The sequence below is a fragment of the Mesoplodon densirostris genome, chromosome 14 (genome assembly GCF_025265405.1).
Source record: "Mesoplodon densirostris isolate mMesDen1 chromosome 14, mMesDen1 primary haplotype, whole genome shotgun sequence".
NCBI classification, from domain to species: domain Eukaryota; kingdom Metazoa; phylum Chordata; class Mammalia; order Artiodactyla; family Ziphiidae; genus Mesoplodon; species Mesoplodon densirostris.
This window is the reverse complement of record NC_082674.1, coordinates 62,883,092-62,910,799: the sequence shown is the minus strand read 5'-3', so window position 1 is coordinate 62,910,799 and position 27,708 is coordinate 62,883,092. Positions and strand designations below refer to the sequence as shown.

The 27,708-nt window shown below is 48.9% G+C and overlaps 2 protein-coding genes across 3 annotated transcripts; one reads left to right on the top strand and one right to left on the bottom strand.

The window, feature by feature from the left end:
- Window positions 1–5,613: 5,613 nt before the first annotated feature.
- Window positions 5,614–22,472, bottom strand: CCT7 (chaperonin containing TCP1 subunit 7). 2 transcript variants are annotated; one of them, XM_060117270.1, is made up of 12 exons: window positions 22,341–22,472; window positions 16,926–17,079; window positions 16,180–16,286; window positions 14,660–14,785; window positions 13,742–13,794; window positions 13,218–13,389; window positions 9,858–10,022; window positions 8,838–9,026; window positions 8,108–8,205; window positions 7,587–7,719; window positions 6,883–7,089; window positions 5,614–5,974 (listed from the first exon to the last, which is right to left on the bottom strand). In XM_060117270.1, exons 1-12 carry the CDS (start codon window positions 22,344–22,346, stop codon window positions 5,753–5,755), a joined length of 1,632 nt encoding a protein of 543 aa, XP_059973253.1. In that variant the 5' UTR covers window positions 22,347–22,472; the 3' UTR covers window positions 5,614–5,752. The 2 variants fall into 2 exon arrangements, with proteins under 2 accessions (XP_059973253.1, XP_059973254.1); XM_060117271.1 differs by lacking the exons at window positions 13,742–13,794; window positions 16,180–16,286; window positions 16,926–17,079; window positions 22,341–22,472 and having other exon boundaries at window positions 14,660–14,721.
- Window positions 22,473–23,458: 986 nt separating this feature from the next.
- On the top strand, window positions 23,459–27,528 carry PRADC1 (protease associated domain containing 1). Its single transcript, XM_060116691.1, has 5 exons — window positions 23,459–23,641; window positions 25,584–25,684; window positions 26,212–26,321; window positions 26,602–26,769; window positions 26,991–27,528. The coding sequence occupies exons 1-5, from the start codon at window positions 23,575–23,577 to the stop codon at window positions 27,109–27,111; spliced, it is 567 nt and encodes a 188-aa protein (XP_059972674.1). The 5' UTR covers window positions 23,459–23,574; the 3' UTR covers window positions 27,112–27,528.
- Window positions 27,529–27,708: the final 180 nt, after the last annotated feature.

Here is a 27,708-nt window from a genome sequence, read left to right as displayed (position 1 = left end):
CCCGGGTGGGGGGCGGCAGGGCCCCTGCCAGCCCCACACCAGGGCACTCTCTTTGGACCTCCAGAGGGACCCTGATTTGTACTAGACCTTTGGAGGCCTAGTGTTATCCCTGGCTTCCAGGGAGGGGTTGTCAGTCTCCTGTCCTGCTGGGACAGTGGAGCAAGAGGCCTGACCCTGAGCACTGCCTCTCCAAGGCAGGGGCTTGGACAGCTGTCCCCCGACTCCCACCCCATCCCCAGCTGGAGCAGCTTTCTGGGCCCAGTCAGCGAAGAGCTGAGTCCCACCAGCACTTGGTGTCATCGCCCTGAGGATCTGCAATAACCACCAGTGGCGCCTTGGCCGCTCGGGCTGCTGTTGCAGGCCTCCCCTTTGTGAGGCCCAGCCTCCTGGTCGGGGGCCTCTGTTAAGCTCCAGGCCAGAGGATTGCTCCACAAGGCAGCTCGGACTTGGCGAGGAGGGCTCTTCTCTTCCCCCTGCCGTGTCCCAGTCTTCTGTGGGGCACCCCCTCCAGGCAGCCCACTGGGGCTCTGGGTCCGTATTTTCCAGGGATAACCCTAGGGGTCTGGGGATGCGGCCAGCCGAAAGTGAGAGGTAGGGGTGCAGCGAGGTAGTGGGGTGGGCGTGGAAGGGCAAGACGTTCGTCCAGAACTTCTCCCCAGGACATCGAGACCACCCCTACCAAGGTAGAGAAAACTTCGAGTTTTTATTGCTGTAGAAAAGACAAGATCCCTCCCAGCCACCACATACCCACGACACACCAGAACTAAATTCAGAGCTAAAAGGTGCATGTTTCTATAACTTCCACCAATCCCGAGCCTCTGGGAAACGGTGTCAGCAGCAAGAAGCAGTTCCTGTCCTCAAGGAATGTACTTCTAATCCGGGTGCTTGGCCAGGAATCTGATGGTCTTTGGGTCCCCAAGGCTACGTGAGAGGGAATCACTAGGCTGCCCTCTGTGCTAGGGCCTGGAGGAGTCCGGAAGGAGGGTTGTTTAGTTTGCTTCCTCGTCTGGCTAGCTTGCTTGAAGATGTGGCTTTGGTAGGGAGCCAGACCCATGGGGCCAAGAATGAGGAAGAGCCACCCCCCTCACTGGACTTGCCTCCCTCCTCAATCTCCGCTGGCCCCACAGGCTGAGGGCTGTGTTGGGGGTCTTCTGCCAGGGGCAGTGCTGGGACCTGAGCCAGAACCATTGGCTTAAAATGCAAATGGGGGCTTTCACCGACCCTTGCACAGTTCCCAGAGGGCTAGGTCCTGGCACTATGGCTCTAAAGACTCAGGTCTCCCCAGTTCCGCCTCTCAGGACTCCCACAGTGGCGCAAAGGCCGTGGGTCCTGCCAACCTTCATTTGGAAAGTTCTTTCAAACACTGATCTGGGTCCATCTTAGGGTTTCCTTCTCTCCTGTTACACTGTGGGCTCTCAGCCCTAATCATTAGGCCACTGGTTCTGGCTGGGGCTGGGCTCTTCTAGTTTCTCAGTCCTTTCCAGAAACCCAACTTTCTGCCGCAACCTGGCACGGACATCAGCCTCGCTCTGGGTTACCCTGCAATGAGGCCTCCAGAGCTGGGACCCCACAGGATCAGAAGTGTACCCAGCTGTCCTGGCTCCCCACTCAGCTGTGTCCTGGCTGTTTTCGTCGTTGATGATTTTCCTCCCGTGGCTTGTTTGGGCCCTGCCCTTTGAAGACCCCAAATACCAAGGGTGGCATGTTGGCAACTCCCTGTCCAGTCCTGCACGAAGCCTTGTCTGTGTGGCATCCCCACCCCAGAGCAGCTGGATCCATTGGCTCTTTACCTCCCCAGCCCTGTCCCCAGGAGTCACGAAGGAGAAGCACAACCTTCCTCTGTTCTGGGGCCTGGAAGGGAGGTGGAGGTCCACTCGGCCTGGTTGCCCTGGGTGTGTCTGTTCTGCTTTGCCAACTGCATCCTCCCTCCATAGCCCCTGCTCCCTGTGACCCCAGGATGTCTCCTGGACAAAGCACAAAGGGATGCCCTGCTTGGCTTGAGCCTGTCCTACTGAGGGGCTTTTTCTGCCCTAGGTAGCCTCCATCCCTGAATACAAGGCTTTGGGCAATTTCTCCCTGGGAAGATGCCTGCTCGAGTGCCTGGCATCAGTTCTGGGAAACGTCAGGGTGCACAGGCAGCAGGCTTGAGTGGGAGAAAGGTGGTGCTGAAAGGCCTGATGGTTGTCGTAGGTTCCGTCTGTGCACTAGTGCCGAGCACCACCAGCACTGGGGCAGCAGAGTGAACAAGACTCCCCTCTCCTGCTGGTGAGAAGTTTGCCTCAAGTATGGCTGTTTCCAGGAAACCCACCAAGCCCCCCGCCCTGTATTTTCTAGCTGAGTGTGTGAGGGCTGTGTGGGGTGCACATTGCACAGGTCCATGGGAACGATGGGTCACAGCCTGTACCGCTGCACACCTGGGGCTGACAGACTTGCGTGCCCTGGCCTTCGTATCTGCCCTGAGAACTGGTGGGTTTGCGGGCTCCCCACCAGCTTGATGCTATTTTTGCCTCTCCTCAGGGGGATGAGCCCTGCTGCTGAGTGGAGAGCTTTTGTTCACTTGGTCACTTCTCTGGCAAGCACACAGCTAGGGCTGAGGGTGGCGAACAGGGATGGAGGGCCCGGCCGTCCCTAGGAGCACCTTATCCTTCACTCACCCACAGGAGAGCCTTCTTCCACATCTCACACCTGATGAGATGCAAAAGAGGAGTATCTGTGAGAGCAAATCAACACAGGCCCTGCTCCAGGGGTCCCGGCATGTATAGAGGCCCCATGGGTGGTGGTCACTTGGTGTCCTTACCACCTCTCCTTGACAGCCCAGCGCCTGGGAGGCTTGGGGTATTTGGCTTGAGTATATCGTGCTTTATTCAGGCTGCCTCCCCACAGCACTGGCAGACAACAAAGGAGATGCTGTATCTGCATCCCTGAGGGAGAGAAAGTGGGCTGCCCAGAACCATGGCTTTTCACTGGCCAGGAGACCACCTAAGGACCAAGGCAGCTCATGTTTTCCTAGTCCCATGAGAGTGGAGTTTGAGCCAGTCCCTCAGCAATTGCTGGAATAAAAAAAAAGTGCCACCTCCTTCCCAAGGCCGCGGCTGCTCCAAGGTTTGACTCTGTCCCTTGCCTTTGGGTCCCACCTGTCCCCCAGTCCTGGTCTCTAGTCCTCTGGGCTGCCGGTGGGGAGCTGCCCATGCCCCAGTCCCTCTTGGGCGCTAAGTTGAAGATCTTTCCAGAGGGACTATTGGTGCCAAAGACCCAGTTCCTGGTGGACTTGGGGTGAAAACAGGAGAGACGGTGACTGGGTGCAGGGCCCAAGTGCCCAGAGGAGTTAACTCACACCAATGGGATCTGTCCCAGCCCATCGGTCCCTGATGAGTGTAACTTCCCTCCCCCAGGGGCCTGGCACTTCTCTTTTTACCCCTGGTGGCTGTGCTTTCTCACCCAGCCTTGTCCCAGGCCCCGTTTCTGTATATATTGCTGTGTATTGTGTGTGTATTTATTCCCGGACAAGTGTGTTCATCTACAGCCTTGCCTGAGGATAAGGTTTAGGATTGGGTGAAGATCAGAATACCAGGGCCAACTAAGGCAACCAGCTCCTAGTCTGACCCCAACCCCTTGGGACCCTGGCCAGTCCCAAGACTGCCCCGACAATCAGGCAGGCTTCCCCGCCACAAGTCCGAGCCTTGTCTGCCGCTGCTGGCAGGGCCCCTGGCCTCAGCTTTGCCCTGGCAGGGGTCTTGCATGCAGGGGCAGACTCGCCTCATGGCCGGTGCCAGTAGGCCTGGCTCTAGTGAGCCCTGCTAGCGGGGACCTCCACAACTGGCCCCAGGGCCTGCCTGCCCTGCACAGCCAGGCTGCAGTGGGCCTGAGCTGAGAAGGGAGCTTCCCTCACCCCAAGCACATCAGGCAGAGGGGTGGAGAGCATTTTTTGGTTTTGTTTCCAAAGTGGCGCCAGTACCTCCAGCCCCCAGGGGGCCTTCCCTGGCCCCACTTTTCTGCCCCACCCAGGCATCACCATCCCAGCACTTTGCTCCACATCACCCATAGATGCCCTTTGCTGAATGTACCTGAGTGTATGTATTTAAAAGGACTCAAATGGGCATCAGAATTTGTGGCTCTGTATCCAATAAAAGATGGTGAAACTGGAATTGTATCTGCCTCAGGGAAGTAAATGGTAGGTGGCCACATTTGCCAGTCTGTCACCAAACATTCCTTCAGCTGAAATGCACTGAGGTAGGAAGGAGGTGGATGATCTGAATGGCATCAGTGAGGTGAACTGAAGCACTAGGAAGACCTGTCTCAGGACAGTAGGCATCATTGCTGGAGGAAGGCCATGCAGGTTACTGACCGTGCCATAGCTTTCAAGTGTGTGCAGGCAGATAAAGAGCCTCAGGGTGTCCTTTCTGACTCTCAGCCAGGAGAAGCCATCTTTAAGGGCAACCCCAGCACAAATATAGCAGGAACAGCACACACTTGCCCATCCCCTCACTGGCTTGGTAACCTTAGGATGCTCTGGCCAGCCAATCTGACTTTGGCCTGATGGAGACCAGTTCCCCATCATGGTCTGGCTCAACTTACCCGTTTTACAAAATGGGGTTGCCCCACTGATTTGATTACTCAGGTCTTGAAACATTTAAAAAAATCAGAAAAAAAGAACAGGTGTTTAGGCTTAAACTGTGTGGCTCTAGCATCAAACAAGTAGATGAGCACTTATCCCCACAACTCTGAGTCAGCTATTACCGTTATACAGGTAGAACAGCTGAAAAAAATTTACTTACAGACCATCAAGTTAGGAGGGATGCCAAACTCCAAAGTCTGGACCTGCCACCACCCCCATTCTGCTTTTGAGTTCATCTGACTTGGCTGGAACTCAAGAGATTTAAAAAAAAAAATCACTTCCCAGATTTAGGGAGCAGAAGCTTCCCATTAATTACAGGTAGCTGCAGGCCAACTCTCAGAACTAGCAATAAACAAGGAGGCAGTTAGATTGCTGATTTTATCTGTGCTGGCCGTTCTAAACTTCCACTGGTCAGAAGAAAGCACAAAGGACCACTGGTGGCTGAACTGAGAAGACCGGGTGGCTCCTTCAGCCTCCTCCTCAATGGACTTACTTCTAAGAAGTCACAAGACTTTAGAAAGGATCTGTCCTCTCTGAAACATTCCTCCGAAAGCCCTCAACCTCAAGATCTTGAAAAAGAGGGATGAAAAGACTGAGCCAAAAGAATACGGAAGTAGAAGGGGTAGACAAGGTAATGTAATGCATTTGACTCAAACCCAGAGAAACCCTGGCAGCAGAGCCAGGCGAGGCCAGGGCTAAATAAGGTGATGTCAGAAGAAAAGGAAGCAACTCCACACCTCCCAGCCACTGCTAGGACTGAGAAAACAACCAAAGCTAAACTTCCAGACAGGGGCTACTCAGGTGGAGCTCCTCCCCCTGGCAGAGTGGACCTACACTCTGTCTAACAATGACTAGAGGCTGTGGAGGACTCAGCCCAAGAGGGAAGGTGATTTTCTCTTTTCTACCTGTTGGGTGAGTACATATAAAGCTACAATTCTGAGCTGCAGTCAAGACATTTATGAGTACAACTCCTGGGCCCAAATAATTTGCAAAATGAATTCTAAGTCTAAGTTTTATTTAAATAACCTCCAGTGAGAACAGAGTGGGCCAAATACTACCCTTTCCTTGTCATACCATTTCACCAAGACAGAGTAGGCACAGCCTGCAGGCAGCCTGCAGTGAGAGCTGGGGTGTCTCTCAATGGGGGTGGCCACGACCTCGGCCCCGGCCAGCAGCTGGGGGAACATCCACTGTTGAGCGAGGGTTCTTGATGGTTTCATCTACGGACACAATAAGGCACGCAGCCTCAGAGGCTGCAGTCAGGGCGTTGACCCGCACCATAGCTGGCTCCCACACGAAGGCCTCAAAGTTGTCAGCAATGTCCTCATTGTTGATGTCCACGCCATACCACATGCCCCCCTGAAAGAGCAGAAAAAGAGGGAAAGTGATATGGAACTGCTCTCAAATTTCTTCTTGCACACCCTCTGAATGACTCGGATTGTTAGGAATCTTCAGGCTCTCTGAACCCGCTGGCATCTCCCTGAGGAAGGCCTCACAACAGGAGCCTGGAAGCCTCTTCCCACCCCTCCCCCACCCCCCACCTGAGAAGTGCTGACCACAGAAGACCTCCCGGCCCTCTCCCAGGCAAGCTGCTGGCTTCTCGGGAGGCCCCAGCCTCAGGTCACCCGAGGACTGTGTATGTCAAACCAGGCTTCTCAAGAGGAACACTTTCCAATCCCTTATCTCATTTCATCATCTCACTGCTTCCATTAGTCCCGATTTTACAGACAAGGAAACAGACGCAGAGACTGACTGACTTAAAGTTCTAACACAAGTCAGAAACGAAGTCACTCACTTAAAGCTGTCACCGCACTGAGCATTTAACAGACAGCATTTAAGAAACATCTCTAAGTGAGCATTTGCTAAACAGCAGATGAACAAATTAAATTCTCAGAGAGATCACAACTTGGAGGTGGTAGAGCCATGGCTGGACTGCTGTCAGCAGGGCCCTGGAGTGCTTTACCACCAAGGAACCCAGTACACATGGTATGTGCTTCCAGGCAGAAGGCCACAGGGTTCCTTTGGTTCCTCTCACTGCACCGTGAGGAGTGATCAGACTCTTGGAAGAAGCACTGAACAAACCCTGAACCACCAGTCCCAGCACAGGTCTTTCCTTCTGACCTCAGAGGAGGCAGGCAGTTGGTACTGGGTTTGGTTCCAGCACTATCACCTGGGCTGACCACACAGAGCTTGAGTTAGCACAACACACACTCAGAATCTAGCCCCGTCCACCCAGTCCCTGGACCCGGAGGAGAGGAATAACCCACCTGGGCGTGCCGAGCCCGCAGCTTGTTGAGGATGTTTGTGGCATCAAAGCCAGCGTTGTCACAGAGCTGGCGTGGGATAATTTCCAATGCCTTGGCATAGGCCCCAATCAAAAGCTGCTGTTTTCCTGGAATGGTCCTTGAGTAATCTCGCAGGTACTTGGAGAGCTCCATCTCAATGGCGCCACCACCAGCCACCACTGAATCATTCTGCAGAGACCAGACCCACCACTAAATGCAAGGGGTCCCCTGGTCTAAGCTCCAGCCATAGCCAAATTGGGCCGTTCAGTCAATAGGCCCTCTAGCTCAGAAAGAGGGCTGGTTCCACATTCCCTCCCTCAGCCCAAGCCCCAGGAAGCCCAGACATGGACCGTGTCTAGCACATCCCAACTTCAATCTGGTGAACCTTATGGTTACTGACCATCTTCAAGGTCACCTGTAGCTTGAGGGCACTGGCACAATCCCTGGGATGGCTGACTCTATCAGCTCCACAGCTGCTCACAAGAACAAGTCTTAACTTTTAAGGCAGTATGACTTATTTTGAGACTGAGGCTGTTTCTTTATCATCTGTGAGACAAATCAGGGCCCACATGCCCCACATGGAAGGACACAGGTTATACAGGGAAGGAATCACCACACAAATCCAGGGTCTCATCAGCTCAAGAGGCAGAGTGAGCTGTGCAGGCTGGAAGCTCCCAGCCTAGTACCTTGATGGCCCTTCTGACAATCATGATGGCGTCGTGCAGGGACCGCTCTGTCTCCTCCATAAACTGCTCGGCGCCACCACGGAGGATGATAGTACAAGTCTTGGCCTTGGGGCAGCCTTTGAAGAAATTGTACCTACACCGAGGGTCAAATCATACTTGTGAAATCCTTTCTGCTGCCAACCCGCTGTGTTCTAACGTCACCAAGTCCTCCCAACACTCAGCAGCTGCTCTTCTGTTCCCTCGCTAAGGCTCTCCAAGCCCACTCTTAAAGACATGTTCTTGGGAAGGTCTAGCGCTGTCCCACAGGGGCATAAAAGATGACGGAATCAGACTTTAGACCCAACTTGATCTTCTTCCCTCCCCAAACACTCTCTATATCTGAGCTCTTCATGCCCCATGAGATATAAGACCTCAGAAGAGAATAGCATGTGCTATATATACACCACACCCCAAAGACGGCATAAGGCCATCAGGCAAGTCTCGTGAGCTAAGCAAACAGGGAGCCCAGGCCTACTGCTCACCTCTCGCCTCCAATCTGGGTCTCTTCAAAGACCTGGCAGCAGCCCAGAACATCTGATGACAGCGCGTTCACACTGGTCTGGATGGAGCCTCCGCAAGCCTGAGGAACACAAGACAACATCATCTAGCAGTGAAGGCTCACACGAGGCCAGAAGTGAGCTTCCTGCCACTTAGTCTTAAAGCCAATTCCCATATTAGACTGCCATGGTGCCCCAGAGCTCTCCTCACTGGATGACCCACTCTCACCCTTGACCTCCAGGCTCCCTCTGGAAGAGGAGCAAACAAAACAGAACTAAGACACACGAAGGGCAAACAAGCCTGGTTAAAAGGAGATGGTGACCCTCTGTTTCACCCAATACCCCCTCCCCTAAACTAGGGTGCTTTGGGCCCAGCGACTGAAGTCAGGATCAGTGCTTTAGACCTGAAGCATCTTTGGTGAGATGCTCAAGAAGAAAGGGAGGAAACCTGGCCAGAAGCATCCAGACTGGAGTTTAGCCAGCTAATCATAGCCTTACTGCTAGGTTTCCTTACAAATCAGCTTCCCTGACTCGTTTGGTTAGATTAACTCTTGTATACTGAGCATATACACACTGGAACTGGAGTGCTTCATGGCAAAAAGAGTTCAGAAGACAGGTCTAGATTCACATACCAACCACTCCAGTACACCAGGGCTAAGTGAAAACCCCCCAGGGGCCACAAAGACCAAGAAGCAGCCTGTGAAAGTTTGGTTACCATCATTGTCCTCTTCAGATCCTCCTCCGGCACTCGGCCAGCACAGAACATGTCCCTGTCAGCAAAGTACTGGGTGGCCACGTCCCCAATGGGGAGTTTGGACAAGACGACTTTGGCTCCGGAGTGATGGATCCTCTCTAACTTGTCATAAAGAATGTTCCATTCAGCATCAACAATTGCCTGATAATCCTGAAGAGACCCAGAAAAGGATGAGGATGCTTTGTGGTGGAAGTTAGCCTATATGGTATGTTAAAATATAACACACCCCCGCCAAATAAAATATACTGATTTATTTGGGAATTAACAGGGGTAAACAGAATAGCCTCCTCTCAGTCCAAATATACAAGGACCCTATAAGGTAACTTAGGAATCACCTAAAACTTTCAAACACAAAGGCAGAAAGTAACCCCAGGACTGGGAGCTACTCCAGAGCTAGCACTTGCTACGGTGCAAGACATACTTTAGCCCGGCTAAGTTCTAGCTCCTCTGAGGCACTGCACCCATGGAGTTACCAATGACAAGACCCTTTCCCCCAAAGGCCATTCTGTGTTGGGGACACATTTTCCAAGAATACTTGCTTATAGCTGGGTGACACTGCTACCTCCAGAGACAGCCTTGGTGATATCAATGTTGGGAGCACACCTGTCCCTGCAACACACCTGTCCCTGCCCCAGTATAGAAAGGGCAGAGTTCACATCTGCCCAAATAAGAGGAATCAAAATACTGGGCTCACTATATAGCTGAGAGGCCCCTGCAAGCCCCTTCCCTGGGGCCAGAGGATAATATTTCAGCACGTTTGCCCTATCCAAACCTCCTCAGGTCCAGGTCACTGAGAGAGAGCATAGCGTGACAAAAGAAGTGGACCCAGTATTTAGACATTAATATTTAGGGGGATAGGAGGAGAAAGGAGCCCATAAGGTACCTGAGAAACAAAGCTAAGCCCAAGATGGCCACAAAGGCCCAAGGCTATGGCCCAGAATGTTGCCCATTTCCATGCCACTGCCAGCTGGTAGGGCCTACCTCAACTGTGTGGACTCTGATTTCCGCATTATCCTTCTCAGCTTTCAGCTCGAGCTCAACATTTAAAAGGGCAATCATTGGATTATGGTACTTTTTGGGTTGCATTTCAAACCCAGCATAAGAGAAAGTCTTCTTGAATGCAACACCAGCTACAAGCTGGGACTCCTGTTTAAAAAAACAAACAGTTCAACAGTTCAGTACTGGCATGAAATGAAATCAAGTTACTGGTGTGCTGGACTAATAATGCATGTCCATTTCTGTGAACCTGAAAGAGTTAACCATGTTTTTATTTCACTGTTGTAACAAAGCTTTTCCATCATCATAAAAGCTAGGAAAAATACAGAACATATTTTGGCTGTGCCTTCAGTATAAGGAAAACCAGTTTGCTTGCAGAGACTAAGCATGGTAAAGGCCTGTTTGGGCTGTTCTCGAAGACTAACTTCCAAAGCAGGTGCCAAGGGATGCACTTTCATCCCAACTCCCCACCTCCCAGTCTTCTACACATATCCCTCCCTACCTGTACTGCACACGAGCACACACATACCTGTGTGCTGTAGCCCAGGTGCTTCCTCCTTCCAGGAAATGAAAACAAAAGGTCCTAAGGGTCAGAAATTTCCTGCAGTTCCCAAGCTCTCATTGTGGCTATTCCCATCTTGATCCCTCAAAATATGAACTACCACCACTTGTTCCATAACAGAGCTTGCTGTGGGGTGGAGTTAATAGCAGGGCATAATAGAAAGCATGTTGCACTTGGGAGTGGCTTCAGCAGTATCAGAACACAGGTTCAAATCTCAGATCTCTTTCTTACTAAAAAACCTAGTCATTTCCCACTCCGTAAAGAAGGGTGTATTCAGTAAGTGAAGTAAGTCAGAAAGAGAAAGACAAATACCATATGATATCACTTACATGTGGAATCTAAAATATGACACAAATGAACTCATCTATGAAACAGAAACACTCACAGACATGGAAAACAGACTTGTGGCTGCCAACGGGGTCGGGGGGGGAATGGATTGGGAATATGGGATTAGCAGATGCAAACTATTATATATAGAATGGGTAAGCAACAAGGTCCTACTATATAGCACAGGAAACTATATCCAGTATCCTGTGGTAAACCATAACAGAAAAGAGTATGAAAAAGAATAAATACATATATATGTATAACTGAATCACTTTGTTGTACAGCAGAAATTAACACAACAGTGTAAATCAACTATACGTCAACAAAATAATTTTTTTTAAATAGCGTATTCAGTTCAACGACCTATATGTTCTCTGCCAGTGCTAATCTACAATCCTAGTCTATAATACTGGAGCCTATTGGTGAAACAGATTCCTACATCATTCAAATCCACAGCCTCCTAAAGGGGGTGATGCTTGAGCTGAATCAAGATGGATGAGCAGAAATTAGTCAGACAGAAAAAAGAAAGAAATGTTCCCAAGAGACAGAGGCAGTGTGGTGCAATCAGGAGATGAAAAGCTACCTGCAGTTGCTGGAATACAAAATAAGAGGGCAGGGACCAGTTTAGGAGAATCTTAAAGGCTCTGCTAAGGCCCGACTCTTATCCTGTACACAATGTAGAACCCCAAAATGCTTTACACACAGAGTGTAAACTGGGGAACTTCACGCTGCAACAAAAAATAGAACGGACTTAGGGGATGCAAGACTGGAGGAAGAGTGACCACTACCAGAACAATGGTCTAGTAAAAGAGACAGACTTAGGAAACAACAAATTGGTAGATAAAATGAAACAACAGTGATCAACAGGTTGGGGGGAATTGGAAATATTTTTAAGGATGACCCTAGACTTCTGGGTTGAGTGACTGAATAATGGTGGTGATAGCACCTATGTCAAGGAATACAGAAAATATTACAGGTTTGGAGGATAAGATAATGAGTTCAGCAGCAGTGAGATCCAGGAGTGTGAAGCTCAAGAGAGAGGTAAATGCTGAAGATGTAGATCAGGACGTTTTCAGTTAATCCTGAGAACAAGTGAATAATTACTACCACCATTTACTGAATTCTGTGTGTCAAGTATTGTGTTAAGGGTTTTACATGCATTTAAGAGATGTGGGACAGTCTGAAGAACATATGTGTGGCTTGGTGCCCCTGGCTTTCTCACCAGATAAGATTATTAGTTCTGATCCCTAGTTTAGTGAATGCCAATCTAATCTCAAGGGTTTACGGAAGTAGGAAGGCCCAGGGGAAAATGGAATATTGCTATAAAGCAGTGTGTAAAGACAAAGTCGGCAAGCCATGATGCAAAGAATGGGCGGAAACATGAGTGGTAGTGGGGGCTGAAGATGGGGAATGGCTCAGATGACCTCCAGATTCCTCACAGCTTTATTATATAAAGAGAACCTCATCCCACTGACATGTGCCATGACAGGAGGAAGAGGAGGGAGGTGGACAGAATGAAAATGCCATTTGGAGGGGTAGAAGTCCTTCCAAAGACTTCAAAGAACAAAAAGTAAAGGGCCAGGACATAATATTTCAAGCAGGTCTTGTCCTGTCCAAATCACCTCAGGCTGAGGTCACCAAGGAAGAGTCAAGTAAGAAGTAGAGCAGGCCAAAGACTAGAAAAGGTCCAACATGGAGACAACAACATCAAAGAAGGTTTCCAGATACTTCTGTGTTAAAAAAGAACACAGTTATAGTTATGCTGTGCAATATAGTGGCCACTAGCCAACATGTCTCTATTTAACTTTAAATAAGTGAAAAAATATGTTGTTAAGTAGACAAAAGCAAGTTGCAGAACACTATGTATTACAAGTGAGCATTTGTTTAAGAAAACAATATTTACATTTGTATTTATAGATGCAGGGTATTTCTGGAAGAAGGGGGACACGGACGGGGACACGCACACAAACACACAGAGTTAACAGTGGCTGTATCTGGGGCAGGAGTGGTGTAGGGGACATTGGTTTTTTCCTTTAGGAATTCTAAACAGTTTGAATTATGTATTATCTATTCAAAATAAATGAATAAAAGAAGGGAGAGGTTGGCCATATCACTTGGAGAAGAATGGACTGAAATGTACTTTTCATATATTTATTGAGGGTTTTAGATAATTTATCAGAGCTAGCCTTATCCCCCTCCCACATTAACAATGAGATTCTTAAAATCAGCCAGTTCAATCTTCCATTCTGCTAACAAGTAAATATAGGTCTGCAGAGGTTACAAAATGCACCTACAGGAGAAGCCTGTAGCAGCAGTATGGAGAACAGCTCCAGTCTGCCTTCCAGCCCAACATGCATTCTCTCTGTTCCTGTACCGTGTGCTCTCCTCCTACACCAAGCTGTCTGGAGGGTCAATGCGAAAGCAAGAGCCTCCTAGGGAGGCCACAGCAGGCTCACCTCTAGGGCTCCACCCTGAACCTTCTTGATTCCAATCATTTTAAGCTGCAGCAAGTCATCGAGCATCATCACCGCATCCACCACCATCTTAGCGAAGAAGGCTTTCTGCTGGGAGATCAGCTTGGAGCTCAGAGCAGTCACGGCACATTTCTCTAGCAGCTTCCTCTGCTCCCTGGGACACAAGGGTGGGACCTGCATCAGGCCTTGAAAGCCCCTCTTACCTGACTCTACTGCAATGTGGAGATAGTTTCTGTTCTAGTCTCTAAACTCAGCCCTCAACAATTTCATCTTCTGTATCTTTAGGGCAGATTATCAGTGACAGCTGGTGATTGCAAGTCAAAGACCTTATGAGTGATAGCGTTTAATCTACAACCTACAGCCTCTCTTGTAATGCATGGGCTGGGGCACAGCCAGAGGTCTCGCAAGAGCCAAACAGCCCCAGGCCATGCAGGGATTCCACACGCTTCTGCATTCAATCTGGCCACGGGAAGTCAAGGTTCTGACAAAGCTCACTGCGAACTTACACTTTATCTTCCTTCTTCACAGTCACAGCGATCTCTTTGATCTTGTTAACCGCCTGCCAAGAACACAAGCTGGGTGAGTTTCTCATGCTCAAGACAAACTGGAGAAGTGGGTCCCAGTCGCTCCTGCTTGTCCCTAATCTGTCTGCTCCCAAATCTCAAGCATTTCTACTCCACAGTTGAAACAACATTTCTAAGTCTTGTAGCTCCCCAGAAAAATATAAACCTCTATAGTTTAGAAAATGCCCAAAGTTAGAAATGTAGAGTAGGTATAGTTCTGAAGAATCATCAGGGTACATCAGGATTCAGCTCTGGATCTGCAGGTAACAAACTAAAACAAATGAATGGAAACACACTATGACACTAAATTAGGCCAAATTTTCTGGCTTACAAACAGCACCTGTGACAACTTCTAGCACTTTATATATTAATTAGGTATGTAGACGATACACATATTTGTATGTTAAACATGGTATCTTTTCAAAGCCATCTTTTTCAAAAGATATCCATTCATACTTACTTTTCATGTATGATTTTGTTTTAATGCCACCACCCCAAAACAGAGATAGTAAAGAGACAAAGTAAGGCACAGAGAACTGACTTACCCCAGGTTACAGAATGAAAGTCAATGGTCAATAAAAGCAAGGTCTCAAGATGTGCCATGAAGTACTTGATAAAAACAGAAATAGCTCTCACCAAGAGCTTATTATCATAGTCTATCAGGAAACCCGAGGCTTAAAGAGATTAAGTAATATACCTAGTCAAAAGCTACTGAATGGTAGAATTGAGATTCCTAGGCAGTAGAATTCAGAAAATGTCCAAGGAACCTTGTTCCCAGTCCCTCCACACCCCAATAAACATAGTATCCTAAGAGAAATACAAAGGTGCACAAAGCGCCCAAGTTCACCAGCACTCCCATACCAACTGAGTGGCAGTGCGGAAAGCTCGGATGATGATCTGTGGGTGCAAACCTTCCTCCACATAGGGTTTCACCTGCTTCAGAAACTCTGCAGCCAGCAGGGTCACTGAGGTGGTGCCATCACCGACCTGGAAGAGGATGACAGTAAATTCACGTTTTCTCACGTTCAGGGATAAAGCCCCAAAACTCCACTTTTTAAGCAATCTACCCATTTAAACTGGGGACTGTTTAAATGGATATTAAGCCTTTTTCTGGGAAGCACAGCTTTTTGCAACAAGTAGAAGAAAGGTGCTGGTGGATAGGTATTCATCCCATCAAATGGTCCTGGGTCACAAAATTAATTCCCCAGCCAGGCCATTCTCCAAAGAGAGCTGATTTGGACAAATTTCCCCAGAATATGAAATCATATATGTATATTAGCCAAGAACTTATTTATTACGGACAATGTACTATGATGAGTAAGACAGTTCCAGAGATGCTTATAATACAATGCTCACATGTCACAAATAACCATAGTAGCAAGAGGTATGAGATAAATATTCTTTAAGGAGCACAAAATACAGGAGTTTACAAAACAAACCTCTAAGGACCAGCTAAGGTCCTTATTATTTTAAATACTATTTGGAATTAGCAGATCACTAGTCTGCTAATCTTTCTTACATGGCTATTTTCTATAATAGGATCTAAACCTTATTTTTAATGAAGGAGAAAAAGAATAAGAGCTTTCTCTCTCTCTCTCTCTAAGAATAAGAGCTTTTAAAAAAAACTGGCTAACCTCTGATTTAGAAGATACTTATTTTTTATTACTTATGTCCATTGTATAATATAAGGGACTTCAGGGAGGAAAAAAAGGTTACTGTGGCGAAGGGTTTAAGCTGCCAAATTCCTGGACAGAAAGGTAATCCTTTGTTGAAAATATTAACCAATCAAATCTATACTCTTCTCACTTTAATTTTATATAAGCCATACTGTTTTACAGGCTACTGGGACCTAACAGACCTTTTGATATAACTTCAGGACATACTTGTAATACTCTGAAATGCAAACTTGTCTCTCTCAACATTTATTATCAAGACTCCAGTGTCAGAAATGGTTTTTAAAAAGGCAGACGAGTTAATGTCACTGATTTGCACACATTAAGATGGTAAATTTTAATGTGTGCAAATCAGAAGTATATGCTACATATATTTTACCACCATAAAAAAATTTTCTTTTAAAAAGAAAGGTAAACTGGAAACAGTCTCCAGCCCCATCTTATAAGGCAACCAACAGATGAGAGGTTAAATTACTTACCGAGCAATTCAAATGAATGACAAGCACACAGGCCTGATCTTAAGATCTCAGCCACACACAGTGGAACAGCAGGAATTTTAAAAGACTATTAATTCCACCTAAATATTTTCGCAAGCAATTACTTGTGAAATTATAATTTTAGACGTAAAATCAAAATTTTTAAAGAAAGGAGAGCAAAGGAGCAAGCAGGCATGTGTTTCACTGAAACACATAGGCTTGATTTTCCTACCTCAGCATCTTGGGATTTGGCAATGTCCACTAAAGTCTTTGCTGCAGGATGGACAACATCAAGGAGTTTCAGAATTGTGGCCCCATCATTAGAAATTGTTGCTTTGCCTTAAAAGGAACAAACACAAAGTAAAAATGTAAAGACCTTTTCTTAAGTTCTGTCTTCTATTTGCACTTGGAGCCCATATACACAGTATTGGGATGGGACAGAGGGGCTCATGGTGCGAATGAACTGATCCTTTTACAGAGTCAGCTCTGTGCAAAAAGGGCCACCTAAAATCACACATTCCAAAGACCATGAACTCCTGATTTTCCTTGAACAGCAAAGAGCACACCTCTACTGGATGTAGAAAACATTTTAAAAAATAAGAATGAATAATCATTTAGATATTCTTAAGAGTTGATACCCTAGTATTTCACTTGTAAATTAATACAGTAAAACATAAGGGGGAATTTGTCTTGGCAACATGATACAATGGGAGTGACCACAGGCAACTCCGGAAGGTTCTATAGTGTGTCTAGGCTAAATCTCTCTACAAGGCAACAGGCTCCTGAGCCGGGCTTCTCCCATATATTCCCAGGGGCCTCAGCATTCAGGACAATGTCTGAAAAGAAACCGCTTCACAGTGAGCAATCCTTCAGAGATCTTAAAAGCAGTGAGATTTCTAATGCCAACCTCTGCTAGCCCCAAACACTCTGGGGGAGCCTCCTCTTCTGCAACTGGCCTGAGGAACTCGGCAGACTTACCTCGGCCATCCACAATGAGCTTGTCCATACCACGGGGGCCCAGGGTAGTTCTTACAGCCTCAGCAATCACCTGGCAGGCACTGATGTTACTTACAAGCTGGGGGATGCCTTGGGAGCTATCAGTCCCCTCTTTCAACAGGATAACTGGTGTGGGCTAGAGAAGAAAGAGCAATTGAATGGTTTTTTGTTGTTGTTTTTTGTTTTTCTAAAAATAATCATTCATTACATAAGACTTAAGGAGGGAGAGGAAAAATGCTCTCATCTCCCCAATAACAGAAATATCTGGAGGCCCTTTTAAACCACATTCCTCCACTGTCCATCCACTATATCCATTCCTTAAACTGCCTCTACCTCCAGAGATAGCATACTTGCAGGTGTGCCAGAAAATGGTTTGAGAAGCACTGATTTAGTCAAAAAGAACAAATCAAATAATGTGTTCTCCAGTGCCCTACTGCATAAGCATAGCCCTTTCAACTTCTGACCTTATTCCCTGTTTTAAGGAATTAGGCCACGTCACAGGAGGAAGCAGGCCACGCTCAGTGTTCACCCTCCAGCAAACATCCATTTATCTGCATTACAGCTTAATCGTAGAGAAGTAGCTGGGGCACTGATGCAAAACATGAGGTGCTAACAGCTTCAGATGTTGTCCTGGAGATGCCCAGGCAGACAGCTTTACCAATGATGTTTAGCTGGAGTGTAGGGAAATGGCTAGGCAGAGAAACAAATGGCACCTTTGTCCGCCTCACAAAATGACAACAAATCTAATCTGTACAGCAATGTTTCCCTCTATCATGCTGCTTCCATAAAGCCTTCTTGTGACTAAGCTCCAACCAGATACCCTAAAAAGTTTTTCTCTATTTTGCATTGGTCTCCAGAACAGTCACTGTTCTCGTAGAGGCTTAATCTGTGGAACTGCTTTAGAAACCCTGGGAAGACAGGGATATCTGCTTATTTTAAAGCGCCTGCTTAGGTACCTTTGCTCCAGTGACCATTAGCAGACAGTAATTCCTTAGCTTAGCACACAAGACTGCTTTCTCTCTGCATCCAAGCCTGTGCCTTCAGAGATGAGCTCATGAAGCAGGCCCAGTCTTCCCTGCATTTGTGACTGATTTTATGTGTGTAAAACAAATTAAGGATAACTACTGTTGCAACATTTTTGTTATGTTAGTTATGCGTGTGCTATTACGCCATGCTTTGAAATTTATTTTTTCCTATGGATTACAATATAAAGTTTGAAAATCACTGCCCATGTCCACCCCAGGGGGCACTTCAGGTGTCCGAGCAGGGAAGGCATAGGAAAGCACAGGGCTGTTTCAGCCCAACAAAAAGGAGCCAGGAATTCACACACTACAAAGTCGAGCAACCCATGAGGCTGACTCCACATTAACAGAGCAGGTTCTTTAAAAATTCAGCCCCTTTGGCCAGTGTAGCTGGAGGGTAGTGAGTAAGTGGAAGGCTGGAATGAGGCTGAAGAAGTAGGCAGGAACCAGGTCACTACTCACTTATAGACTATCATAAGGAGTTTATATTTTAGTCCTACAAAGAAGGGAAGCCATGGAAAGGCTTTTAGCAGAAGAATGGCATAGTCTAATTTACATTGGGAAAAAAACAAAAAACAACTATAGAAAATGGGTATGAAGAGGCAAGATACAATGTGCAAACGCATAAAAACAGGCTGGAAAAATACACAACTCTAATGAGTAAGAGTGGTAAATAAAGAAAGTTTTTATTTATTTATTTTTTGCAGTACGCGGGTCTCTCACTGTTGTGGCCTCTCCCATTGCGGAGCACAGGCTCCGGACGCGCAGGCTCAGCGGCCATGGCTCAAGGGCCCAGCCGCTCCGCGGCATGTGGGATCTTCCCGGACCGGGGCACGAACCCGTGTCCCCTGCATCGGCAGGCGGACTCTCAACCACTGCGCCACCAGGGAAGCCCATAAAGAAAGTTTTGACACTTGGATATTTTGTATTGTTTCAACTTTTTCTAACAAACATATCACACATTACTTTTTTTTTTTTTTTTAAAGAATACTGAAAGGAAAATTCCTTCCTTTTCATGGTAGAATGCCAGGTTTGGTGGCAAGAAATGGCTTCTCTATACTCTCAGCCTTCCTTCGGGTTCCTCGCAAGGAAAGCTGTGTCCCCCAAAAGGCCCCACCTTCTCCCAGTCCTGCTAAGTCATTCCTCAGGGCAACCTCAAGTCACCTCTGGTCCAACCCTGCCCCGGATGAAGCCTTACGTTTTAAATCAAAAACCAACTTGAGGGCTTCCCTGGTGGCGCAGTGGTTGAGAGTCCACCTGCCGATGCAGGGGACACGGGTTCGTGCCCCGGTTTGGGAAGATCCCACATGCCGCGGAGCGGCTGGGCCCGTGCGCCATGGCCGCTGAGCCTGCGCATCCGGAGCCTGTGCTCCGCAACGGGAGAGGCCACAGCAGTGAGAAGCCCGCGTACCACAAAAAAAAAAAAAAAAAAAACAACCAACTTGAGTCTTAATCCCTTCCTATTTCCTTTGACAGATTCTTTCACCTCTCCAAGGCTAACTTATCCAATGTTTTTATAAACTTTTTCTCCCTGTATCTCCAAATTGTACCCCCACCAACAAGAGCCACACTGCCCCGTTCTACCAAAACCACTTTCTTACCACTAGGCCAGCAATTCCTCAGAGTCTCCATTCTTCCAAGTTTTCTCAACAGCCGTTAACATGTGAGCATTGGGAACAGGGGATCCCAACAGTCTCTCTGCTCCTTCTTGAGCATAATGTTTATATTGCCATCCATCTTAAAGTACAAGCTTCCCAAAGGTAAGGAGTACACTAATCTCAATGTGTAGAATGCCTAGATTTGGTCACATACAAAGCAATATACAGAAGCTTTTGGTGCTGAAAATTCAACTGTTACATATCAACTGACCCTTGAAGAGCATGGGTTTGAACTGTGTGGCTCCATACCTGGATGTTTTTTCAACAGTAAATACTACAGTGTTACACTATCTGAGGTTGGTTGAATCCTCAGATACAGAGGAACCCCGGATATGGAGGGCTGACTAAATCATATGCAAATTTTCAACTGAGTGGAGTCAGGTCCCCTAACCCCCGAGTTCTTCAAGGGTCAACTACACTTGAAAATGCTTTATACAAGCCGTGAAATAAGGTGGCAGTCAGTTATTTCTGGAAAAGCATCGGCAGCATGGTGATACTAAATTCACTGAAAATTCTTAAGTACAAAGCAAGGAGGGCTTGGAAGCAGCTCACCACGTTGTCCCCAAGTTCCCTACGCTTTAAAGGCCCTACAGAAATGGCAGGCTGGGTACAGAGATCATTTAAGGAGGGAAAGGTGGCAGGGCTGGATTGAGCCAAGCCAGGTCAATCAGGATGGGTCCTCTTCTAGCAGTTTCCCGGGGGCAAGCACTGCTATGGAAAGCCCAGCTTCTGTCCCTAAGCTACTTTCCAACCGCATTTTTACTCAAGTAAAGAAACAACAGCAGAATCCAGTAATCTGCCAAGGGTATCATGGAAGGCTTGGTAATTTCAGCTTAATAGTCTTCTTCTTCATCCTCCTTAAAAACTTTTATTAAGCATTATTAAGCTTGACGCTCTATAAAACAACAGGTGTTCATATGCTAAGTCATGTAGTGCTCAATACCACAAAGGCAAGCATACATTCTGTACGGCTGTACCAAGGGCTGAGCTTTCTGGGGAACCCTTTTACCTCTCTTTCAATCACAGAAGGCTTCCAGAATATCAGGTACCAATTCAAGAACAGCAAGGAGAATTCTTGGTGACTCAAGTTTCACACACCAAAAGAATAGCTATAAATGGTCAATACAGCAAAGAAACAGAACAGACGTCAGTTCAGGAAAAACCCAAGGTGGTGGTCTGGAGCCTCTTGGTGAAGGGTTTTATCACCAGTCAGAAGAATCTTGGTTCTGATCCCCAGTTCTTTAAAGGCCAACCAAAACTCTTATGGTAGCCTTGGCAGGAAGGCGGATTACAGGGACGAAAGGGCAAGCAACCACCTAGCAGACTAGCTAACATGCTGAGTGTTACTACCTGATGGGTACTTCATATGTATTCATTCATTTAATCCCCTTTAACAGACTGAGGGCCAGAAATGTAATACCATGCTCGAAGTCACACACCTAGTAAGTGGCAGAGCTAGTTACGAACCTAGGCATTCAGTGTAGCTCCAGAGCCCTTACTCTCCACTGCTCTACTATGCTGCCTCTGCACACAAGATGAAGATGACTTCAGGAATAGTAACGTTGAAGATGGACTGAAAAAGGCAGTACTGGAGGTATGAAAGGGAGAGGGAATACAGATTAATACCAGGTTCCTTCTATCTTGGGTACAGGCGGAATTCACAGGGCATTTGGCCATAATGAACACCTCATAAGGGTCAGCTTGACATCTACTAGGTCAGGGATAAGCTGAGGAAGCAGAAAAGAACAGAGAACTGAGTTGGATTGATAGGCTAAAATGAACGAGTGAACTGCCAAGTGCACAGGGAGCAGTATCTTAGGGTTTTGCTTCAAACACTTAAAACCTGCCCCTGTTCAACAGCAACTCAGGAGACACCACCGAGGTGCTTTGGGACCCACGTAAGGTATATGCAGCTCTGAGATGGAAAAAGGGACGCCGTGGAAGCGGGGAGGGGAGGAGGGCTACAGAGACACTCGAGGATTCACCAACCTCCCTAACTTAAGAGGCGCAGACAGGGTCGGAGTCAGAGGCCGGGTCTTCCCACCTCTGATGCAGTGTCCCCATCTGCCCTACCTATTCTCCTGGCTGAGGAGTTGGACCTCCGACAACCAGCGGAGCCTGGTACATTCAGTAGGTAATAAATATGCGTTTACTTAATGAACGAGTGAGTTAATTAAAGTACGAGCGGAGAGGTCTGTTTCCATTTACGCAGCAGCAGGCGGGGGGCAGTGAGCGACCACAGTTGAGACCTTGGGCTCGGCCCAACAAAAGGTCCCCACGCTGCCTCCGCAGGTTCTAGGAAGCACCCGCTTCACATCCGCATTTTCCAGGGCAGCCAGAGCTTCCAAGTCTGGCCCTCGACCGCGCATGCACGCTCAACCCGCAGTCATTTAACCCAGGTCATGATTATGGGGGCTCAGAAAACCGGGTAGCCGACGCGGGTTCGCGGCCCCGAAGCACCCTGGGATTTGTAGTCCCCAGTCGGCCAGACCAGACCCTCCTCTTGAGCCCCACACAACCCTCACCGAGGGCCCCTGCTCCGTGCCCGGGCCCACCAGGCGGTGGCGGGCCGGGATCACCCAAAGACAGGGCTCGGGGGGAAGGACCGAGGCAGTAGGCTGGCGGGGGGGGGTCCTACTGGACCGGCCCCGGCCAGGCGGCGCCAACTACTGACCAGATGGCAGCGGATGGAGCCAGATGCGCAAGACACCACTCACCATCATCTTGGAAGCCTATTCAGCGGCCCGCTACTCCTCTTCTCTGCGCCCGGGCCGCCCAGCAACCCCACAATCCTCCGCGCCAGACAAACCCCCAGAAGCTTCGCCACGCCGTTGGACCGGGAGAGGAAGGGGATGGGCCGCTTCCGCCACTCTATGGTTCGCTACCACAGAGTCGGCGTGGCTAGAAGGGCCAGAGGCTGGGCCTCCGCCAGCCGTCTTACGAGAAGCGGTGGTAAAGGCACAGTCAGTCGCTGGTTTTCGATGGTGCCATTCTTTTGGAGCATGTAGGATCTTTGCTCGGCCCGCGTCACCCACTAACTCTAATTCCATTTCCCTTCTCCCCTCAAACGCCAGCCCAAGGAATGCAATAAACGCAAATATTTATTGAGCGCTGACTGCGGAACAGGCTTTTGCTAAGTAAGCATTTGACGTGAGTGAGCTCATTTAACCCGCACAACGCTATCGCGATGGTACTGAAATCACGCCCAATTTACAGATAAGAGAATTGAGGCTGAGAGGTTAGGTGTCCAAATTCACAGTTGTACAGTAAATGGTAGATAAACAGGCGCGGGCACCTGGCCCCAATGCTCGTTTTCTGGCTCGGCACTGGCCAGAGCTTCCTCGAGGGTCGTGTACATCAGTCTATGTACCCAGAGCCTACTGACTATGAGAGCGCAAGCGCCGGTGGAACTAGGCAGGGGCCGCCGGAGACCACCTGGGCGCTAGACGAAATGCCTTCCCAAAGGGGGGATGGGAAGGAGGAAAGCACAACTAGGGGAAGGTAAATCATCATCCTGCGAAGCGGCCACAGGGAGGATCCGGCCGAGACCGCACGAGCTGATTGGCCAAGACTTTCGGCGGCTGAGGCGAGTCCTGCGGGTCTCCCACCTGCAGTGCTCCCGCCCCCACAGCCAGAGAGGTCCTGCGGAGTCGAATCCAATCTGAGAAATGCTGGGGCGGGGACTGCAGTTGCAGTTAAGAGTTTAAACAAATCAGCCCTCGGCCCCACTTCTCTCCACCAATAGGAAGTGGGCTAGGGCACAGGGGCGACAAATGTGGCTACACGAGCAGGCGTCAGAACCAATCAGCCCTGGGCCTCGTTCCGGTGCGCCAACCGGCGGCGTGAGCGGGTCTGGGGGAGGGAGCCCAGAGCAGCTGTCAGGCCGAAGTCCGGCGAGGTACGCGCAGCAGGGCGGCTGGAGGAAGCGCGGCGCCGGGCCGGGCCCTGGAGATGGTCCCCGGCGCCGCGGGCTGGTGTTGTCTCGTGCTCTGGCTCCCCGCGTGCGTCGCGGCCCACGGTGAGCGGCAAAGGGCGGGGCTGCGCTTCAGGGCGGGGCTGGCGGTCCAGCTTAAGCCCGTCTCGGGCCGGGGGCCACGGGTCACCTTGGGGACCCCGCGAATTCGGAGCAGGGCAGGTTCAGAGAGGGGCGCCTGGAGTGGGTGGGTAGTGGTTCCCGAGGGACATGAACTGGGTGCGGCCTGAGGCTGGGCTGTGAGTCCTCAGCCCCCCACGTCGAAGTAAGACTCCCCCTACCCCCACTAGCGCTGACTTAGGTGGGGAAGGGGGCGAGGAACAAGAAGCAACTAGCGATACTACAAGCTGGAGATACGTGAGCATTCACATACATAAACGGGGCCACACATTGCTACACGTGGGTTCACAGGCACTAGCACATACGTACACACCCAACTTGTTTGCACCTACACGAGAACATATACACCCATATGCGTACGTGAGCACATGTGTATACCTACACTTGACTTACACAGATCAGCAGATGCAAAGGCCAGGCAGAGATGTGTGTGGGGAGGAGGGGAAGCTTAGTGCTAATCCAGGAAAGCTTCCTTGGGAGTGTATCTGTATCCGATGGAAAGTCTCCACTCCCAGGATAAAAGGCCATATATGTAGCCCAGTGCCAAGCCAGTGGAGCTCTACCTGGTGGCTGATTTTGGACAGTAGAAAAGGACAGCTAAAGCCACAATCCATCCCAACGCTGGCACACAGTAGCGACTTGATAGTTTGTTGATTGACTAACAGACCTGTGGCAGCAGCTTCCACCTTTTCACATTCCTCAGTCTCTCTGGGCTAAGGAAACCAGGGACTCAAGTTCAGGTAAAACATTAATTACACTTTGGTGCTAAAGAGATCCACACCCCAGAAATATCTGGTTATTCTGGCAATTCCCTTCCTCAACACAGTAGAGCTGGAAATAGTCGTTCATTCAGCAACCTTTTTGAGCACCAACTGTATCCTAGCCACTATATAGATAATGTGGATACAGTATTGAATGAAGTTACAAACTTAGGTCCTTGTCCTAGTGCAGTAGACAATAAACAAAAAATTACAAATACTGTATTACAAATGATGTTAGAAGTGTCATTGGAGAAAAAGTACATTTTGAATGGGCATAAGGGGAGGGCAGTCACAGGGCAGGTTTCTCTGAGAAAGTGACATTTAAGTTATGACCTGGTGGATGAATAGAAGTGAGTAGAAGGGTAGAGGTGGGGGTAGGGCGAGGGAACTTGCAAGAAGCCTTGGAGATGTGAAGAAACTGAAAGGAGGGCAGTGTAGCTTGAACATAGGAAGAGATGAGGTTGGAGGGCCAGATAAAGCAGCGCCTTGCAGACCAGAGTTAAGTTTACATTTTAAGTGCAAAGGGAAGTCGTTGAAGGGTATTGAAGTGGTGACATGATCATATTTGCTTTAAGATGTTTTAAGAAAATCCCTGGCAGTTATTGGGGGAATGGACCGTAGGGAGCAAAAATGGAGGCTAAGATAGACCAGTTAAAAAGCTGCAACAGCCAGGACAAGAAATGATAGTGGCTGGACTAGGAGGATGGCAGTAGAACCAGAGTCAACTTTTAAGTTTTGGTGAGAGTTGCTTTGTACGCAGGCTGCCACATATCCATCTTGAAATTCCCAAGTCGGCTTCAGAGCAAAGATGAATGAATTAACCCTCAGAGAGGTTAACACTGGAGCTCTCAGTCTTCCTGGCTCACCTGTGTAAGCAGCAGCAGCAGCAGCTGTAAATCTCTGGGGTTACTAACTCTGTCTGCATGAACTCTATCCTCTCCAGGGCAGAGACCATCTATCCTACCCACCTGGAGCACCCAACTGGCTGAAGCTGGGTCTCTGGGCCCAGACCTTAACCAGCCCCGTTGAAGGCATGGGGTCCATGATCTGAACCTGAACCAGCTTTTTTCCCTTGAGCCTTCTCACCTGTACATTTTACCTTTCAGGCTTACGCATCCATGATTATTTGTACTTTCAAGTGCTGAGTCCTGGGGACATTCGATACATCTTCACAGCCACGCCTGCCAAGGACTTTGGTGGTATCTTTGTAAGTTCAGGGAGGCCCTCTCATCTCTGATCCTGTCTCCACATTCCCCGCACTAAGTTGAGGTGACCCTCATCGCTTCAACCCGTACCTGAGTGCTGGGACGGAGAAGGGGGCAGAATCTAGCTCTGTCTTCCAGGGGCTACAGAGCCAGGAAGGGCTTCCAGCTATTCCTCTGGGTATAATACAGACCTGGGCACCACAGAGGGAAAAGCTATCTTCTTAGGGACACGAAGTAGTGAAAAACCAAGGGCTCTGCTAGCTCCACCTCTGAACTACATGATTCAAGGCAAGTTACTTCCCCTCTCTGGGTCCATACCAACTTCCCTACCTATGTCTGGGAAAGGCAGGGTGGGATAGGACTAGACAGACCTTTGTGAGAATTAAGTAAAAATGCTCAAGTGTCCAGTACACAGAAATCGTTCCTCATTTCCCTCACACTTTGTGAGAAGCTGATAAGATGGGATGGTCAGCCCAGTCCTTAAGCAGGTGTGTCTCCCCACACTCTCACCTGTCTAAATGTCTTTCAGCACACAAGGTATGAGCAGATTCACCTTGTCCCTGCTGAACCTCCAGAGGCCTGCGGGGAACTCAGCAACGGTTTCTTCATCCAGGACCAGATCGCTCTGGTGGAGAGGGGGTAAGGAGTGGACAGGCATGGGCACAAGGGGAAGGCAGGCATAGGGTAGATTCTGAGATCAATGTTGGGGGTGATGCTTTGAAATAGCTGCTTTTAAATAATTCATCTTTTTAAGGGTCTTTAAGAAACAACTTAAGATTATCCAAGCCTTTGGCCATTTACTTGTGAGCCTGTATAAAAAAGCCTCCAGGGCCCTCCTTTCATCTTCCTAGGGTGGTGGTCTGGGGAACGGATAGCTAGGACCCCGCCTTTCCTTTGGTCTCATCACCACCTCTTCCAGGGGCTGCTCCTTCCTCTCCAAGACCCGGGTGGTGCAGGAGCACGGTGGGCGGGCAGTGATCATCTCTGACAACGCAGTTGACAATGACAGCTTCTACGTGGAGATGATCCAAGACAGTACCCAGCGCACAGCTGACATCCCTGCCCTCTTCCTGCTTGGCCGAGATGGGTGAGGGCTCTTTGTCTCTGGCTGTATCAGCACCAAGCTGGGTGCCAGGACTCGGGGAGGTGAAGGGCAATTACCAGTCCCTACCCACAAGCCTTATCTTGGGATGCCCTGGAGGGCCAAAAAAGTCCTCAGGCTCTGGAACTCCCAGAGTGATGGGGACAGTGGGGCAGGATGGGGTGCCAGGAAAGTGACCATCACCACCTCTCTTCATGCTCTCCCAGCTACATGATCCGCCGCTCCCTGGAACAGCATGGGCTGCCATGGGCCATCATTTCCATCCCAGTCAATGTCACCAGCATCCCCACCTTTGAGCTGCTGCAACCGCCCTGGACCTTCTGGTAGAAGAGTTGGTCCCACATTCCAGCCATAAGCAACTCTGGGCTGGGAAGGGGAAAATCCAGGAATTCTGCTGTTTGGGACTTGGGGATAGCATTTGGGGACTGGGGGAGCCAGGTAGAGGAAAAGGGCGTGGGCCTTGGCTAAGTTAAAGGAAGACACACCACTGGCCTTCCCTCCCCTGGGCTCCTAAGGTGTTTCATGCTATGGGAAGAGGCAAGAGCCAGGCCCCAGGCCTTATGGGCTAGGGTCTGGAACTAAAGGGGCCAACAGCAGGTGGTCTGAGAGCCATATGAGACCTGTCACATCCCACCTGGCTTCAGCCTCCCCACCCAGGGTCTTTCACAGCAGTTGCTGGAATGGTATAAGGAGCTGGTGTTTGAGGACTACATAATAAACCCTCACTGACTTTTTAGTAATAAAGCCTCTCATCAGGGTTGTAACTGTGTCCTAGAGTAAAAGTACACGGGTGGGAGGGGCCTTCAAACACTTATCTGGTCCCATGCTCTTGTTTTGAAGGGAGAACTTGAGGCCCAGAGAGGATACATGACTTGCCCAAGGTCCTTTAGGACCAGTGCTCAGATTGCTAATCTTGGATCACAG